At 38.4% G+C, this 20,284-nt stretch overlaps 1 protein-coding gene across 7 annotated transcripts in view; it reads left to right on the top strand.

Moving 5' to 3' along the window:
- LOC122551555 (mitogen-activated protein kinase kinase kinase 20-like) overlaps positions 1 to 20,284 on the top strand; it is a 143,682-nt gene that overhangs the window by 17,040 nt on the left and 106,358 nt on the right. For all 7 annotated transcript variants that reach the window (XM_087989015.1, XM_087989012.1, XM_087989014.1 and 4 more), the window contains 4 exons: positions 7,450 to 7,551; positions 14,924 to 14,989; positions 16,551 to 16,579; positions 19,404 to 19,541. In XM_087989015.1, coding sequence (XP_087845141.1) covers positions 7,506 to 7,551; positions 14,924 to 14,989; positions 16,551 to 16,579; positions 19,404 to 19,541 — 279 coding nt within the window. In that variant the 5' untranslated portion in view covers positions 7,450 to 7,505. The remainder of the gene's footprint in view (positions 1 to 7,449; positions 7,552 to 14,923; positions 14,990 to 16,550; positions 16,580 to 19,403; positions 19,542 to 20,284) is intronic.

The following is a 20,284-nucleotide window of genomic DNA, read 5'->3' as shown; positions in this document are numbered from 1 at the left end:
ATTTGTTACCAGCTTCATTAGAGTGAATTAGACTTCATAAAGCCACGTGACTTGAGAGCCTGGCTTCAAGTGCTGAACAAAATGTGTATCCAGGAGGAGATGGTTTCAGTTCAACAAGTTCCTTCCTATTTAGTTATGAATGCTTGTAACCATATTTGAAATAAATCATTCTCTCTGCTAGGAGATATAGTTTGTTAGCTTAAGTTGCTCTTATTTCCTGCACTATCAATGTTAAATTACTGGGAAATGCTGCGTTGCTCGGAATCTGCTTGAAAATTCAATACAGATAAAGGCTGATGAATGGTTTGCAAATAACAACTCTAAGCCACATACAGTTTGTGTTAGTTATGCATACATGAAACTTCAATTTTGATTGGCTGCCAAAATTGAATTCTAACAATTAATAGTTATAGTGGCATGCAAATCAAATGTTCATTTCTAATCATTGTTGGAAGACCATTTTCTACTGTTTAATTTCAGAATATGTAAAAGGCATATTTCTTCTAATAAACAAGTGAATAGCAGCACTGTTTGTATAATATATTCTTTTGTAAGAGAGGCAGGACATGAAGTATGTATCATACTTGGCTAAATAGCTGTCAGGCTGCTCGCATGCTTTTTACAAAAAGTTTGCCTCCAACTGTGTATATCTTCTACTTGTGTCCCGCTCACTCATTCTTACAGAATTACAATGGTTTGCACTTGCCTTACATTTTTAATACTGTATATACATCAGTCTGTATCAGTCTTGAATTTTCAAGCAGATATCTAGTTACAACATAGCATTTTTCAGTCATTTAACTTGTATGCTGACATGTCTAAATTGCTACTGTGATTCTGCATCTGAATCCTTGTTAGTTTTCCTTGTAGTAAAGTTTGTTTTCTGTATAGTTCACATACTCACTGCTGCTTTACTAAATTAACTCAAATATATTTTTTCACCTTTTGCTTAATGTCTAGGCCTTGCAGCAATAAAGCATCCAACATTTGGTTGGAAAGAGGGATTAGGTATGGGAAAAGACTGAATGTGTTATTGAACATGCGAATGTTTCATTCAAGTGAGCAAGAAACCGAGCTAAGAAAGGAGAGTGAAGCGAGAGCAGTCTTGGGATAATTAGGAAATTGGGTAATGTGCTTACTAAACCAGTGACTCTACATGATTTTAAAAAAGAAGTTACATCCACAGAGATACTGCTATCAGATATGATGCAGAGAGCACTACAAAAGCAGCTGGACTACTGATAACTACAGTATTACTGTAGCCAACTTGCATGTTGATAGAGGAGAATAGCAGAGATTTGACTTTTGAGGAGGTACATAAAGAATCTTCAGTTCACAGGTTTTGCTTACCTTATAATTTTGTGTAGTGCCAATATCATGGAGCTACAATTATCATGGTGCTACAAACTCCTCTGCAAATTTCAAAGAACAGGGTTTTATATAAATTGCTGGGAGAAACATCTTAAAGCAACTACAAATATTGATTAGGAGAAAGTGAGGACTGGAGATCAGAGCTGAAAATGTGTTGCTGGAAAAACGCAGCAGGTCAGGCAGCATTCAAGGAGCAGGAGAATCGACGTTTTGGGCATGAGCCCTTCTTCAGGATTCCTGAAGAAAGGCTCATGCCTGAAACATCGAATCTCCTGCTCCTTGGATGCTGCCTGACCTGCTGCGCTTTTCCAGCAACACATTTTTAGTATAAATATTGATTGTCCACTCTATTTTCGGTCAGATAACAATCGTTTTCTCGGAGTCAAAACGACTAATTCTCGATCTTCCTAACTTCCGTAGAAAATCTTTCACTTAGCAACATAGGTGTGGTCTAGGCTACATAGGCTGCATGGCAACTGAACTGATCAAATTGTCATTCTTAAAAGCTGTTACTTGGCTGGATATAAATGAGTGGGAGTAAAGCAGAGACTCGGGGAGTCAAGAGAGTAGAAACTGGATAAAAGAAGCAGAGTAGTGCGCCAAGAGACCAGAGGCTGGGAAAGGCAAATAGTGATATCAAAGTTATATCACTACAAACAGTCAGAGTGGAGAAATGGAATGCAGCTGGGTTGAATATACTTGTAAACGTAATTGAATCTAAATGAATCAACTATATTGGGCTTAGTTGTTAGCATTGCTCCCTCACCAGCTAGGAACCTGGTTTGGATTCCTGCCTCATGAGTCTCTGTGTGTGGTTTGTATATTCTCCCCTTGTCTGTGTAGGTTTCCTTGCGGTGCTCCAGTTTCCTCCATGATCCAAAGATTTGCAGGTTAGGTGGATTAGCCATGTTAAGTTGTCCATAGTGTTCATAGATGTGCAGGCATGGTGAATTGGCCATGGGAAATGCAGGGTTACAGGGATAGGTCAAGCAGTGCTCTGGGTGGAATGTTCTTTCTAGGGATGGTGTGTATTCTTTGGGTTGATTGGCCTGCTTCTACAATTGGGATTCTATGATATTGTATTGATCAACTAAATTAGTTTTTATGATGACAAATCACTTATTATCTGATGCCGATTCCATCATTGATCGCAAATAAATCAGTGATTAATTAATTTGTCATGTCTTGATGATAAAGTTTGACGTTAAACACCAAGCGATAATAAAACTGAATAGATTTGTATTTTAAATGAATTGTAATCTAAGGATTTTAAATAATGAAAGTTTAATGAAAATTAAAACGTTTCATTAGCCTCTCCATATGTAAAAGTGACTTCAGCACAGGAGTAGCAGCTTATTGATCATGAATTTAAATAGTAAATTCAGTAGCATAAGCTCAGATATACATGGCTGGGGGTGGAGGTTGGTGCAGAAAGGAGATTGGGAAAAGTAATAATGATGTGATTCTGTAGCTGGGTGCAGAAAGGTGTTTCAGCAATCACAAATGTGGATCCAGTATGCTGTGTTGCCTTATTCAGAATTGAATGATAGAGCAGACTCGATGGGGTGAATGACTTAATTCTGTTCCCATATCTTATGGTCTAATGCCAAGGTCAAATAGGTCATTGACTTCCTGGAGAGCACTGAGTTGAGAAGGTAAACTGACAGGTAAGTATAAGCAAAGGAACAAATCAATAAACTACTTCTGTACTGAAGTTACTTTAACATATGGAGAGGTGAATTGAAATGCTATATATTGTTCATATTGACATCAACTAAGTAGTTAGAAAGAGGAATCTGCACCTATGAGTCAAAGTCGGGGATCTGGAAAAGAAACTAGTAAGTAGAACCTTTTAAGGGTAGCTCTCTCCAGCTCAACGAGCAAACCTACATCCAGAACCTCAATTTGAGCTACAAATCTTCTCAAAACTCGCTAGTCCTTGTACTCATGAATATCAATAAAGGGTAATAAAGCAGGAAATGCAGGCAGGTTCAAGTCCCACTTGCTCCAGAGATGTGTAGTAACATCTCTGTACAGGTTGATTATAAAATATTCCATCTCCCCAGAAGGGATCTTGTGGCATACCGGTAGTGTCACTATCTCTTATCCAGGAGATCTGGATTCTAGTCTCCTGTGTTCCAAAGATGTGTAATATCATCTCTGAACAGTTTGAGTAGAAAATATCTACTCTGGAGAACTAACTTTCTATGGCGCACCAGTAGTGTCAGTATGTCTGGTCAAGTAAAGCTTGGGTTCAAGAACCACCTGCTTCAGAGGTGTGTCACAATACATCTGAACAGGTTGGCTGAACTGAGAAGATAGATCTTGAACAACTATAGCCATCTTCCTTTGTGTTCAAATGACTCCAACCAATGGAGAGTTTTATCCTCTGTAGCCAAAGTGACAAGTTAGGCCATCAGTTTTTTCCTAATGAACAGTCAAGATTCTTGGTACTAGGATCAAACTCCCCACCATCCAACACTGTTCCTTTGCTTGTGGTTGCCTGCCACGTATAACACTGACACGTATAAAGTTACCAAATTGGTATAGCGTGTTTGCAAGTTTCTTATTTAAATGATGTTAGATTAAAAAGCTATGTAGGCATTGATTCTATAGGATTGTATTGTGGTAATAATGTTGAGCCAGTTTGAAGTGCTCAATGTGAGATTTCCTGTTTTGTTTTTTGAGAGTTTGGTGTGCGTACTAGGTACTGTGGAAAAAGAAGAAAGGGAGGTTATGGTTTAGGCTATTGCCTTTCCAGCCCTGTCAATCACCTTTTTGGCTTTGCTTTCCTGACACTGATCATGTGGTTACATTAACGTTCTGTGCCACTGCCATTTCCTTGTGCTTTCCTGAAGCCCTGCACTGGCCACACTTGACCTCCAGGTTTTCAACATCAGAATGCTGAAGGTTCCTAAGGGCTCATTTGCTTTTGATAATGGAAATGATGCTGAAACATTGATAACACTCTGAGTAAAGACATTTTTAAATAAAATTAGGGAAACTGCATTCTGCCACCTGCCTTTCAGTCCCAAACCCACTTTGAACAATTCCACATTTCCAGCTTTTCAGATCTCCAAGAAATACCTATTAATAGGAGTAGTTTCCAAACTGGCACTGACAATATGCCTTCCTATAATAGAACACCCAAGTTGTTCGCAGGAGCATTATAAAACAGAAACCGTACAGTAAATCACAATGAAAAATTAGCGCTAACAAACAAAAGCTTGATCAAAGAGAGAGGTTTTAAGGAGTGTCTTCAAGACAAAAAGAAAAGCTGAGGATTTTAATGAGGGAAGTCAATGCCTTGAGGACCAGGCACAGCAGCAGTGATGGAATGGTTATACTCAGGAATGTTCAAGATGACAGAATTAGAGGAGAATTGATTTCTGAAAGAGTTTGGCATTTGAGATTATACCAGTAGAAGAATGTAAATTTTACATTTGAAATGTTGCTTAATTAAGTGACTGGATAAGGAGATAATATTGGTTTGAATGGACAGCAGAGTTTTGGATGGCCCAAGTGTGTGAAGGGTAGAAGTTAGCAAGCAGGCCAGGAAAACATGAAACAGTAACGTTTGGAAGTAACAGAAGGCATGAGTGAGGTTTTCAGTGACAGGTGAGCTGAGTCAGGTGATGTTAAGGAGTTGGGAATAGGTTGTCTTTGTAATATTGTGGATCTATGGTCAGAACGTTATCTCTGGTTTGAATAAAAGGTCAAGGTTGTGAACTGTTTGTTCTTTTGAGGCTGAATTAGACAGAGTTTATGCTAGAAACTAAAGGTCTTAGCCTTCCCAGCACTTAATTGCAAGAAATTTCTGGTCCTTTGATATTGGATCACAAACAAGTGTATTGACAATTTAAAATCAAGTGGGTGGATGAGGGAGTATGAGAGAGTTGGTTATGAGATAGGGCTGAACATTCAGCTGTATATATGTGGAAACATGATTTTCTGACTGATTTTCATTGAGCAGCACAAAGATGGGAAATACAGAGAAGGCAAGGGTAGATTATTTGAGAGACATCAATAGTAATGTTATGGCAGTGAGAAGAAAAATCATTGCTAATGATTTCCTAGCTATGGTTAGTTAATAATGGAATTGGGCCAGTGGAGAGGCATTGGAAGAGAATAATGTGACCTAACTGTGTCAAAGGCAGCAGGTAGGTGGGAAAAGACATACAGAATTCGTTTTCCTTTACCAAATTGAATAGAAATTAAGATCAATTCAAGATGTTTTTCAGTACAGTGATAGGGATGGAATCCTGATTGAAACATGGAATTCTGGAAAGATGGGCATGACGCAGGAGGAAACAGCTTCGAGGATGAAAGGAAGGTTCAAGGTGAATTTGTGAAGACTTTTTTTTCTCTTGTGGAAAGGGGTAATGACAGCAGCTTTGAAGGAGGATAGTACCTGGGGTGAGAAAATCATCAACATTATCAGCTGTTATGGGAACCAAGAGGGGTATTTGGTAGTCAGCAGCTTTGGTGGAAATAGAGTTGGGTTAGCAGGAGATGGGTCAGTTGGACAAGAGAAACCTGGGGATAGCATGGGGGGAGATTGAACCAAGCTTTCTCCAGTTTATGGACTAAGTTAGTACAGGGGAGAAGGTCCTTGGAAGGTTGGTCAGGTAGACTGAGGCAAGGGAGAGAAGTGAGAGAAGCTGCTGAGTGGATTATATAATCCATGCAGAAGGCCTATCCCAGAAATCATATATCAGTGAACTGTAAAAGAAACGAACAGTTGCAGTAGATATATTGTGAATAGCCTGCATTTCTCAGATTCAAAGTCACAATGACTTCTTTGAGATACTAGTATTCAGTCGTTAACCTACTTTATTACTTTTTTTTATTTTTATGAAATATGTCATTCATGAGTAGAACAAAAGCAAAGATATTCTGAGAGTGACAATCACAGTTTACCCACTCTGCTGCTATCTTTTCCTATGAGGACTGAGCTCTATTTCTAGTCGGGAATTCTGATCCTGGCTCCTTCATCAATGTGGAGCAAATCTGGCATCAAACAATTCCCACACAACACAGATTTGGAGGTGGTGGTGTTGGACTGGGGTGTACAAAGTTAAAAATCTCACAACACCAGACAATAGTCCAACTGGTTTATTTGGCAGCACTAGCTTTCAGAGTGCTGCTCCTTCATCAAGTGGTTGTGGAGTGTAAGATCATAAGAGACAATTATAGCAAATGTTTACAGTATGATGCAATGGAAACTGAACACAGGATAGTCAGAGAAAGTCAGACATGCCCTCTTTTGCAGCAGTAATTGTGCCACATTCTTGTTTTAAATGTCAGGAAGCACAGCCAGACCCTTTGATAGCTGCAGTGAAAGGGTAAGTTTGTAAGGTTAGTGAGAGGTCAGGGTACATTTGTTTAAGGGGTTAGTGTTCCAGATAAGAGATGGAGTGATTAGGGATGGTTGTAGAAGGGATTGTCAGGTCTGGTTTGAAGAGAGGTGGGGGGAGCCGGTTTTGGGTGGGGACATGGAATGATGCATCTGAGGAGTGTGGTCCCAGCGATTCGGGCTGCACAGCAGGGAGTGTGGAGTTAGTTTATTTGTGAAGAGTTGCTTAATTGTGTGTGTGGTTATCGTGTCTGGAAGAGATGTAGTTGGAATGGTGAGTGCTAGATTGGAAGGTTAACTTGCTCGCTACGCAGGCATTATACAAGATTTTAACTCTCTGACTTTCCCTGGATAACTATTAGCTTAACCGAAGCAGAGCCCTCCCAATCATCCAACTTGGTAAAAATAAATTTAGAGGGTTCCAGATGCAGTGGAATTACCCATCAGAATCTTCAATTTCCCAAGCTAGTCCCATGCAAGTGCAGCATGATCCAAATGTGCATCTCCAGTTTGTGCTGCTCCAACAATTATCTGAACATCGGAGTAATTAGGCCTTGGTTGTACCAATAATCTGTAACATGAGAGTCTGTGAACTGTTAACACTTTTCTGCAATAGGAATTTTTTTTTTGGTTTCTATATTGTATTTAAAAGTATTGTTGAATTATTTTATCTATTCTTGTCAAAGTAATATTTGATGGGTTTTTTCTTTCTCTTTCATTAGAATATGCTCATGGAGGGTCACTGTATGATTACCTGTCAAGTGCTAAAAGTGAGGAAATGGACATGGATCAAATTATGACTTGGGCAACAGATATTGCTAAAGGTAATGAACCTTCATAATAGGAGAGTTTTTGTTTTGAAATGATACGTGTATATTTGTATGTCTATGCCTCCAAATCACAAACTATTATATTTAAGAGCAGATTGTACATCAAAAATAAAATCTAAAGTCATAAGATAGTAGGCTCAGCCTGGCCCTATCCCCCAACTTTGGTACTGGAGGGCAAGAAATTATTTTAATAACTATCTTGTTACACCAGTTTCATTAGATTGTAGCAACCAGAATAAATGCATTGCTGTTGTGTGTCTATGGGCTTCAGTTGGAAAATTAACTGTATGGGATCTATACGTCCAGTAAATGCCATCTCAACTACAGTGTTCCAGTGTGAATTCAGAAAATGATTGAATGATAGGAAGTCTTGAATTTGAATCATACATTTTAAATTTAAATAATTTTGGCCATTTTTCTAAATCTTGTTTATTAGTAAGTGTTTTAATGTTTATTGTTGCACTGCAATTCAAAAAATACTTTGTGAATAACACTATTCAATCGATTTACCTCTTGCAATGAACTTCATACTGAGCAAAGGCTTTCAAATCTGCAGTTGACTAAGTATTGAGAATATAATTACCCTGTAGCTGACCACAATGTGCTCATGCAGCAATTGAGGTGACAGTGGTATTGTGGCTGTGCTGTTGAACTGATAATCTGGAGATATGGGTTCAACTTCTATTCTGGCAGTTGCTGAATTTAAGTTGAATGAATTAAATAAATCTGGAATCTTGCATCAGCAATGGCAGGCATGAAAACCTATCAGATACATTAATCAAGTGCATAGGCTTAAGCTGAGAGGGGGTAAGATTGAAAAGGGACCTGAAGGGCAACTTTTTCACACACAGGGTGGTGTGAATACAAAATGAGCTACCAGAGGAGGTGGTGGAGGATGGTACAACTACAATATTTAAAAGACATTGGATGGGTACATGAATAGGAAGGGATATAGTCCAAATGCTGGCAAATGGGAATAGATTGTTTTGGGTATTTGGTCAGCACAGAAGAGTTGGAGCAAAGGGGTCTGTTTTCGTGTTGTACAACTCTGACTCCTAAGTGTTTTTCAAGAGTCTTTTATTTGAAAACGATGAATCTGAGGGCCAGTGACCAAGTTAAAGCTTTAGTTGCTGCTTTGTGGTGACCTAATCTGACCTCAGCTAAGGCGGTGTTTAAGTCACTATATCTGACTTCAACCCTGGCTGAGGGAACAAATATAAATGTATCACCACAAAAAAAAGTCCTAATCTAACTGCTCAGTGCCCCATTGAAAGTTAACATGCATGTAGAAATTAAGCGATGATTGAATCAAATTCAGCAGCATTGCTACCTCATTGACAGTCTGTCCAGATTTCCATACAAGATATAACCATGTTGCCAAGATATAACAACTATTCTTGAGTATATATTATGGTGTTTAGAGAGAGGGGAAGCATAATTGTTGGGGAATTCTTAACATTGCTGAGTTATTGAGTAGCAAATGCAATGGATTGCTACTGTCATTGTTGCTTCAATATCAGCAGAGATTCTAATTTCTAACTCAAAATGAAATCAGATGTATGCCAGAAGTTATAAAAAGACTTTTATTTTGCAGTTGCTCAACTGTCTAATTTCAAGAAAGAGTACTGAGATTCCTTGAAAATCCTATGCAGCAGTGATTGTAATTCTCTTCTAGTTTAAATAACAATGCATCTGCTGATATGCCAAGTATAGTTATAAATTATTACTAAGGTCACAATTGTAGAATTACCAATTACGTAAATCATAGTAGGATTCTTGTCCACTAGAAACAAGATACTTCAGGAGTGGAAGAGATTGCACTTTTTAAAGTATGATTTGCCCCACTTTTTAAATCTGTCTCCATAGTCTTCTGTCTTTTCATTTAATCATTTGCTTTTGTACATTCCCATTTATTCATGTTCATTTATTGAATTTAAGTCTTTTGCTTTTGCTGAGTTGTGCATAACTTGCCAGGTAACACTGTCAGCAGCTGAGCACAATACAAATTCAGCTGGTCCTGCTCAAAAACAGCAACATGAGGGGCACTAAAACTTAATGGTCCCTGGCAGCCGTGCTCCATGCCAATCCATTTCCTTAACATCATGTATTTTCCAATTTCCTGGAGCTGTAGTACAGCTGTTTGCTGTAGACCTTTGTCACTGAGGGATAGGAATTATGAATATTAAAAAGCATTGTCGGTACAAACTGGAACCAAAATACTTCACGTTCCAACTGATCCTCTGTACATTTGTGTCTGTTTTATGATGTGCTGCCATTGCGCTAGTTCTAGAAAAGTCTCCACTGTAGTATTATTTATGTAGAATAAAATGATTTATACATACAAGAATCAGGTTTATTATAAAAAAAGAATCATTGGTATATTTCTAGCATTTCATAGCTGTCTTATTTGTAGTCTGTATATATTATGGAATTTAATGGTAATAATTGATAGTGTTTATACTTCTGAGTCTATAACGTACAGAAAAACCAATGAACCACTGGCAGATTGTTCTGAACCAAACTCAATCATGTTTTGGTTTCACACCAGCAAATGTATAAGTTTTTCAGTTCAGAAGAGCAGATTCATTCTAGCAATAAGACTGGTTAGGTTTGTTGCATCTTCTGGATCTAAGAACTTATAGAAGTCTGTTGGCTGTCAGAACCGAAAAGAATCCATTCTCTCAACTAGAAATAAGGGTTGAATGGTTTCAGCGTCTATAAAGGAAAATTGGATAGATTTAGTCAAGTGAGAAATTAAAGAGAAGGTGGAATATTTCTCTGCAACCAGGAATGAAAAGGGTGTTGTTAGAAAAAAGATTGGATTATTTTTGTTGTTTGTCGTGACCTTTTCAAATTATCTTGCATGTGTAGGTGTTTGTTTTATTTTGCATACTAAACTTGCATTCTTGCGTTTATGGCAGCCTCGTGTGAATATGTTCAGTAATTAACAGTCACAGTAACTAACAGTGAAAAGAAACTTATGAGGTTTCAAGTCAGGTTTCATTTTGGGGTCTGACTTATTCAGTATTTGTATTAACTGAGATCCTATCTGGCTGAGTCTTTAGTGAAGGCATTATCCCTATATACCTGAATTCCCTTGTGATTGATAGGTCTATCAACTTCTGTATTGAATACACGTAACAATAACTCAAAAACAGCTGTGTTAAGAATTTTGGAGATTCAACAGAACCCTTAGGGAACATGTAAGTCCTAAATGCCTAACCCCTTATTTTTAGACCATGATCTAATATGCAGCGTTAATTAGAACAGAAATTTACAATGATCGAAAAAGTTACAATCCATTTATATTAAGTTGTGTTCTGGGATTCTTGCTGGTTGTATAAGGAATAAATTTCCCAAGCGAGTAGCTCAGATCTGGAATGGTTTGTCTGAATTTGATTTGGAGGCAGATGCATTGAAAGATTTCGAAGGGAATTCAATAAGAAGATTGAAAATTTGCAGGACCACGGGGAAAGGACAAGGGCATGAGAACAGCTGATTGATCTGAGCAATCAGGCTCAGAAATAACAGACCGAATGGCCCATTATTTATTTACAGAAAACTGCAGAGCTGCACACTGTAGTCCTGAAGCAGCCTTACTTTTTATCCTGTCTAACTGTAGTAAGACATCTTCACTTTTGTGTTCTAGTCCCTAGGGAATAAACATGAATATGTTGTTTACATTCCAAATTCCTTGCTGCTTGTGATTCCTGTAGAAGGATACACCTTCCTTTGAGTGCCAACATTTCCCAGTTTTTCACCATTCAGAAATATTCTGTTTTTGTTTAAAATGTTACCTACTAAAATAACTTCACACTTCAGTCAGCAGTATTCCAACTGCCCTTGTTGTCTATTCATCCAACCAGTCCATATCCTTTGCAGCATTTGTGTCATCCTCATCAATTATTTGCCCACCTTGATGTACTGTTGACAAACTTGGATACGTTGCATTCAGTCCTTGCATCTAGGACATTAATGTAGATTGTAAATAATTGAGACTCAAGTACTGGTCATTGGGAATCCCTGCTAGTTGCAACGTGCCAACTAAAACCAGTCTTGTTTATTCGTACTCTGTTTTCTGACTATTAATGATTTTAAACTCATACAGTATATTAATCTCAATTCTTGGATACTTCTGAAACCCCAAATATACCACAATCACTGCTTTCCTTTTATCTGTCCTATTACTTATGCCCTCAAAAGACATGAAACAGATTTATCAAACACACCTTTACTTTCATTGTTCTGTGTTGACTCTCCTGAATCATATTCCCTTAATGATATTATGATTTCTAAGTTCCCTATTACCACATTTCTAGTCCTTGGTTCTAGCATTTTGCCTTCCACTGATGTTTGGCTGTCTGTTTCTGTTTCCCTCTTCTTCTCTTCCTATTTAAATATCTATAAAACATTGTTTATATGAATAGAATTTTCCGTTCCCTTGAGTAGTGAGGACAGTGGCAAAAAGTTGGGGAAATGCTATGTAAATGGAAAAATCACATTCTTGACAAACAAAAATGATTTTCATTTTTCTTAAGAGTTCAATGGCCTTGTTCAGAATCTCACCAATTAGTGGCAAATATCTTATTTTCATGCTTGTATTTCCTTATTAGCTAATCACACCTCATTTTTATGCAGCTACCAATTCTCCTAGAATGGTCCCGATTCCTGACATAATCTGAGGCAGTTTCCTGGTGACAACAGCTTACCATGTGCTACTTCAGCCTTCTTTAAATTCTATCTTCGCCACAACATTTCTGCACGCTTCATAGATACCGTTCTATTAATCCAAGCAAGTTGATATCGTCAACCTACCAGTCTCACACAACATCATTCCTTCTTTCAAGCCACCTCGCACACCAGCTCAGCTTTTCAGGGGGAATTCAGTTTGCAGTTGAGTGACCACTTATGGCTTGCATGTTTCTGCCAGGTCACTGTGTGTGTGCTGGGGCACATGTACATCTCCTCTATCCATACAGGATGCATCTCATGGCTTTTAGTTTCATTTCTTAACACTTACTCACTTAATGTTTATGTGGAGGTGACCAACCTCTATGGTTTGCATTGCTTTTTAGTGTACAGGATCCCCCAATATTGGAAAGTAGAGCATTCCTATGAAACCTTTCATAAGCTGAAATGGCGTAAAGCGTAGAAGCATTAATTTATATGGGAAAAATTTCATCTTTGTTTTGGTTAGCGAAAACAGGTACTAGTTGTAGGTCTTTCATAAAAGGAAGTGGCATAAAGTGAATTTTCAAAAAGGAGAGGGAGCAGCTTGCCACAGAACAGTAAACTATCAAAGGGATGGACAAGTTGCTGTACATCACAGTGTTATGTTAATGTTACATCTACAGCATGTGCCAGCAGCTTACATGGCACAAACACTGCAAGTGCTTCAATCAAATGGCCATGTGTGAAAGTCAAAAGGGGAACAATTTGTCGTGTGTTCAAAGGGGACTATGGTCAGTCAGGGATATTGCCGTAGTCACTCAATGGGATTGTCTGATTCTAAAACGGGGTTAGCTACCATCATTCCTGTTGGTCAGATGCAGCAAGCCCTAGAATTACTGGTATGTGTGTTGTGATGCTGGGAAGACATCAGTCTGAGCGAGGATGATTATTCCTGCTATGAGTCAATAAAGAGACTGAATATAATGACTGAATAAAATATCATTTAGCAGTGATGTGCGATGTGAGGTGATGAGGTGTTCCCAGTCAGTGAGTAGGAAGCGCAAATGGAAGGAATAATTAGTAGTTTGGGAGGATTGATGAGTGGGAGTTGTTGAGTGCACATGATGTATACAATAATAATAGTTGTGGAATATGAGTATTGGTGAGATGTATGTGCACTGGCAGGGTTCGTGTGGTGAGTTTGTGTGAATCTCACTTGAGAAAGCACTTTGTCAACAAATGGGAAATTTCAGCCCTGTGTTTCTTTCTTGGCTAATCTCATTTCTTTTCTCTCCCATTCTCACTTTGCTGAATTCTAAAATTCTCCCATTTCCCACTACTATTTTAGGTATAATTATAAACTTTTCTTTTCTTGATCAAATTCTATCTTGACCTCCTATATTAATTACAATTGGGCTACTTTTTCCAGTGGATTTTCATGCCTTAAAGGGTTAACTGCAAATAATATAGTGATTATTTAAAAGCTTCCAAATGTTTGCTTCCTGCCTTTTCATGTACTTTCCCAATCTACTTTGGCTGAGACATGACGTGCTGTTCTAGAAGCTTTGAATAAATGCATTGTGCAATACAGCACCGCCCAGGAAAACCTTGGGTTTGCCCCTGAGCTGAGTTTAGTTTTGAACTAATCACTGAGATTAATTAACTCACAATTGATTTCATCCTGAGCTAGGGAGAGCATATTATGCTGGAGGTTCACTTCAGATTGCTATCCAAAAATTCTTTTGAAAACGATATGCAGGTGCTACCAAACCACTTATGCCAACAACACGTCGTCCCTTCAGTTTTCTATGTGATTGATGATTGTACTTTCTCTCCATAGTCTTTTTTTTTATGGCACTGCCCTCTCATTAATGATTCTCTGCTTTTCTAGCCAGAAATGGACTATTTGAAACCACCTACCCCGCCCACCACCACCAAATTCCCAGTTCTAACTTTCACCATGTCAATCATCTCAATCTTATTGATCCTAATAAAATATGTTCTCTGGCTTCAGTTGGTCTGTTTGACTCTAAACTGAACTTCAGACCCTACAACCTGCCCATCATCAGGGCCCTTCATTTCCAATGTACTAGCTTCATCTGTCATTTCCTTAGATCTGTTAGCAAAACATTCTCTCTCACCCATCTTTATCTCATCAGCTAATCTGAAATGTAGAAAGTATATGGATATTATTTGCCGAATAAAAGCATTTTTGAATCATGTTGCATTAAAACAGTGCCAGGTCTTTGAATGCCTGAAAAGCGTTTTCTGAACTTAAGAGTTGTTATCTCCAATTATACTAATAGGGTTCAAAGTCGAACCTAGAAATATTATGTCACTTGAAGATAACTAGAGTGATTAAAATCACTGTGATTTGAACATTTGGAGCTGTTCTTGTGCTGTGTTTGTTAAGAGTGACTGACTGTGGCAGAATATTTCTAATTTTTAAACCAAAAAGAATGGCTCATAGCCGATGAATGATATTTGGCATTTCTGTCTTTTCATCCCTTGATGCTTTATTCTTCTCCTATCTTCCTCGATCAGCTTTTCCTCACTGGTACATTGTTAAGTTTCAACAACTGCTGTTTCTGTTTCCTCGTGCTTCTGTATTTTAACTTGACTTTAGATTTTGCAGACTTCGATAAATCCATTTTATTGTGACATATTCTGAATGTTTGTCTCATTTTCCTTAAAGGTATGCATTACTTACATATGGATGCTCCAGTGAAGGTAATTCACAGGGATCTCAAGTCTCGAAATGGTAAGCTATTAATGTACTAAAATTAAAAACTAAGGCATATCTTTGAAGATAAATCTTTGCAAATAGAGATATTTTTAAACAGTCAAAACAATATTAAGGTAACCATGCTTCCAGAAGTGTCTTTGGGACTCCGATGTGTTGGTTCTCAGCAAAGGTACAGGAAATGGAAAAATTTTGTCCTGTCACCCAATCTTGTAAATTCCATACCCACACTTGTAACTTTAAAACTGTAAACGTGTAAGTAATATTTTAAAGCAATTTTGATGTATTTTGAATTTGCACTGAAGGATAACTTCATTGGAGACTCTTGCCCTGTAGTATTCTTGAAGGAGAACTACATACTCAGTTATAAGAAAATTCAAAATATTATATGACTCATCAAGAAAGAAGCCCAGATGTTTCAAAGTTCCTTCCTATCGCGCACACAATGAAATTGTTTGCAGTATATTTATGGTTGATCTCAGTTTCAGAAACATGTTTTGTATGCTGAGTCCATGAAACTGTATTTATCATCAATGATGCACAAGAGGGCTTGAATTGGATGTTCAGATTTTTTTAGGCCTGCTCACCTATTTGTTAAGATCTTGGTGACCTCAACTTTACTTTGCTGTTTAATCAATAGTCTGTCTAATACAGTCTTAAAAACATTCATTTCCCTGACCCACTTCAATCTGGGAAAAATAATTTCTCCAATTAACAACCCACTGAAGAAAGAGTGTATCAACTCAAACTTTTCCCCACTTTAAATTTAAATTATTTTTGAACTGTGTCCCCTATTTCTAGTCTCTCCGATAAGTATCCTCAGTACCCACATTTGAGAATTTTACATGTTTCAATGAGATTACCTCTCATTCTTCAAAATTCTAATGGATGCAGCCCAACCTGTCTATAATGTACCTCTTTCAGCCCAGGAATCAGTCATATGAATCTTCTCTGAACTACCTCTAATACAGTTTTATCCTTTTCTTGAGTTAGGGATTCAATATTGTCCTCTGTAAACTCAAGCCAACGCACTCAGGTAGAGAGCAGCATAACTGTGTCACTATCAATTACTGCACTTTTGGACAATGCTAAAGCTCCTACTTTAATAACTGAAATCCATTTCCACTTCCGTTCTTCTGTCTTGGATACCACAGTATTGAAGGCACAGAATGGATTCAGTCTCTTTATTGAGCTGAGAAAAATCAGTGGAATTTCAGAGAGCAGATTCCTGCTCCCTCCAGGAGTTTCTTTAGCCAGTATGATTAAGGAGGAAAAGTTGAAGTTAATATTTCTGCTTTAGTTCATTGAATATTAGGATGACAAAACTGAGCAAACGACTGCAATTTGTTCCTTTTGTTTTACAATAAATTCTATAATACAGTAATTTTCTACAAATTGAATATTTTTAAGTTGTGGTTTTGGTGATAAAATAGTGTTTTATCCCTCATAACTATCTCAAAGACCACAAGGTTAATTAATTAAAATCTGTTATTTTCTGTTTTGATTCTATTTTCTACATATAAACTTCCCAGCTGAAATAACATCTGACCTCTCTCTCTCATTTTAATGTTACATCTAGTGGTGATTGCTGCGGACAGAGCGCTAAAGGTGAGTATAGAGTCATAGCATGGAAACAGACCCTTCGGTCCAACTCATCTATGCCAACCAGATATCTCAACCTAATCTAGTCCACTTGCCAGCACCCTGACCATATCCCTCCAAACCCTTCTATTCATATACCCATCGCATGTTGCAATTGTAATAGCCTCCACCACTTCCTCTGGCAGCTTATTCCATACACATACCATCTGTGTGAAAATGTTGCCCCTTAGTTCTCTCTTATATCTTTCCCCTCTCACCCTAAACCTATGCCTCTAGTTCTGGACCCCTCCACCCCAGGGAAAAGATTTTGTCTATTTATCCTATCTGTGCCCCTCATGATTTTACAAACCTCTATAAGGTTGTCCCTCAGCCTCTGACGCTCTAAGGAAAACAGCCCCAGCCTATTCAACCTCCCCCTATAGCTCAAACCCTCCACCCCTGGCAACATCCTTGTAAATCTTTTCTGAACCCTTTCAGGTTTCACAATATGCTTCGCTAGGAAGGAGACCAGAATTGCACGCAATATTCCAACAGTGGCCTAACCAATGTCCTGTACAGCCGCAACATGACCTCCCAACTCCTGTACTCAATACTCTGACCAATAAAGGAAAGCATACCAAACACCTTCTTCACTTTCCTATCTTCCTGCAACTCTACTTTCAAGGAGCTATGGACCTGCACTCCAAGATGTCTTTATTCAGCAACACTCCCAGGACCTTATCATCAAGTGCCTGAGTCCTGCTAAGATTTGCTTTCCCAAAACGCAGCGCCTCGCGTTTATCTAAATTAAACTCCATCTGCCACTTCTCAGCCCATTGGCCCATCTGATCAAGATCCTGTTGTAATCTGAGGTAACCTTCTTTGCTGTCTACTACACCTCCAATTTTGGTGTCATCTGCAAACTTACTAACTATGCTCACATCCAAATCATTTGTGTAAATGACAAAAAGTAGTGTACTCAGCACCGATCCTTGTGGCACTCCACTGTTGACCATCCCTAATCAATCCTTACCTTTTCAAATACATGTACCTCCTGTCTGTCAGGATTCCCTCCAACAACCTGCCCCACCACCAATATCAGGCTCACTGGTCTATAGTTCACTGGCATGTCCTTACCATCTTTCTTAAGTAGTGGCACCATGTTAGCCAACCTCCAGTCTTCCAGCACCTCACCTGTGGCTATCTTTGATACAAATATCTTAAGCCGGGGGTCCAGGAATCACTTGCCTAGCTTTCCACAGAGTTCAAGGGAACACCTGATCAGGTCCTGGGGATTTATCCACTTTTATGCATTTCAAGACATCCAGCACTTTCTCCTCTTTCAAGATGTCAGCATCTATTTCCCTACATTCTATATCTTCCATTTACTTTTCCGCAGTAACACTGATGTAAAGTACTTATTTAGTATCTCCCCCATCTCCTGTGGCTCCACACTAAGGCTGCCTTGCTGATCTTTGAGGGGCCCTATTCTCTCCCTAGTTACTGTTTTGTCCTTAATGTATTTGTAAAATTCTTTTGGATTATCCTTAACTCTATCTGCCCAAGCTATCTCAGGTCCCTTTTTTGCCCTCCTGATTTCCCTCTTAAGTATACTCCTACTGCCTTTGTACTCTTCTAAGAATTCACTCAATCTATTCTGTCTATACCTGTCATATGCTTCCTTCTTTTCTTAACCAAACCCTCAATTTATTTAGTCATCCAGCATTCCCTACACCTACCAGTCTTTCCTTTCACCTGAATAGGAGTATATTGTCTCTGGACTCTCATTATTTCATTTCTGAAGGCTTCCTATTTTCCAGCCATCCCTTTACCTGCGAACATCTGCCCCCAGTTAGCTTTTGAAAGTTCTTGCCCAATACCGTCAAAATTAGCCTTCCTCCAATTTAGTTCTTCAATTTTTAGATCTGGTCTATCCTTTTCCATCATTATTTTAAAACTAATAGAATTATGGTCACTGGCCCCAGAGTGCTCTCCCACTGACACCTCGGTCATCTGCCCTGCCTTATTTCCCAAGAGTAGGTCAAGTTTTGCACCTTCTCTAGTAGGTACATCCACATACTAAATCAGAAAATGTTCTTGTACACACTTAACAAATTCTTCTCCATCTAAACCATTAACGCTATGGTAGTCCCAGTCTATGTTTGGAAAGTAAAAATCCCCTACCATAACTACCCTATTATTCTTACAAATAGCTGAGATGTCCTTACAAATTTGTTTCTCAATTTCCCTCTGACTATTAGGGGGTCTATAATACAATCCCAATAAGGTGATCACCCCATTCTTATTTCTCAGTTCCCTCCAAATAACATCCCTGGATGTATTTCCGGATTTATCCTCCCTCAGTACAGCTGTAATGCTGTCCCTTATCAAAAACACCACTCCCCCTTCTCTCTTGTCTCCCTTTATGTTCTTCCTATAGCATTTATATCCTGGAACATTAAGCTGCCAGTCCTGTCCATCCCGAGCCATGTTTCTGTAATTGATATCTCAGTCCCAAGTTCCTAACCTTGCCCTGAGTTCATCTGCCTTCCCTGTTAGGCCTCTTGCATTGAAATAAATGCAGTTTAATTTATCAGTTCTACCTTGTCCTCTGCTTTGTCCCTGTCTCCTCTGAATGTTTGACTCGCTTCTGTTCTCAACTGTTCCAGTTTCAGATTGATCTCATTTCCCTTGCAATCTCCCCGGGTGTGCCCCCCCCCAACGACCTGCCTAGTTTAAATCCTCCCGAGCAGCTCTAGCAAATCTCCCTGCCAAGAGTTCTGAGCTTTTATGTAGTATTGTGCTTGAAAACAAGAATGTTTTTACATGATTGCGTTTTGCATTACCCCAGATTTGTGATTTTGGTGCCTCACGGTTTCACTCTCACACAACACACATGAGCCTGGTGGGAACCTTCCCATGGATGGCACCAGAAGTTATACAGAGCCTGCCAGTGGCTGAAACATGTGACACGTTCTCCTATGGTGTGGTAAGTATATGATGCAATAGAAAAATAGTCTCTCACAAACATTAATTGTGTAAGTGTCAATTACATTATTCCATATTTATGATATTTCTTGAAACTTGTAAACTTGAGTGAAAAATTAATGTGTATTTACCAATATTCTCATGTAAAAGCTGTATTTTTGAGACTGAATATTTGAGTCAAATTTTCGGTAAAAAGTAGGGTATTAACTTTTATCCAAGTAACACGTTAGAGGCCTTGAACTCTATGCTTTGCCCTCGGAACTGCTGATAATGCCACTGGTTCCTGACCACAGTTCTGAACTCAAGGAATGGTTCATCCCAACTATCTATTGATTTTATCATTTGAGTGGGAAAAGAGCAATTGGGGAGGAAAAAAAAATTCAATAGTTTTGTCCCCCACCAACACTGCTCCCAAATCAGCACAATATTTGAGAAATTGAGGATTTTGGACCAAATGTTGGGGGTTAACGCTTACACAAGATTGCTTGTGACTTGAGTAATTTATGGATAATTTCTAAAAATCCATTTTTATTGACTGTAACAATAATGATCTTTGGTATGATAATATCTAGGCTTTGCTGTGTATATTTAATTTGTTCAAATGTATTTTGATACTTGTGAAGAAAGCCAAATATAGCATTTCAATAGTTCAGAAAGGAGGTAACTTGGCTATTGATTGAAAAGATGAATCACTAAGCAGATTACTCTGGAGTTTTCATTTTGGGCACAATTGCCCATCCAGGC

Source organism: Chiloscyllium plagiosum, unplaced genomic scaffold (genome assembly GCF_037043375.1).
Source record: "Chiloscyllium plagiosum isolate Xiang-an unplaced genomic scaffold, Cpla_swu_hap1 HiC_scaffold_7, whole genome shotgun sequence".
In the NCBI taxonomy this organism is placed as follows: Eukaryota; Metazoa; Chordata; class Chondrichthyes; order Orectolobiformes; family Hemiscylliidae; genus Chiloscyllium; species Chiloscyllium plagiosum.
The sequence above is the reverse complement of the archived record's forward strand: the minus strand, read 5'-3'. Positions and strand labels throughout refer to the sequence as shown.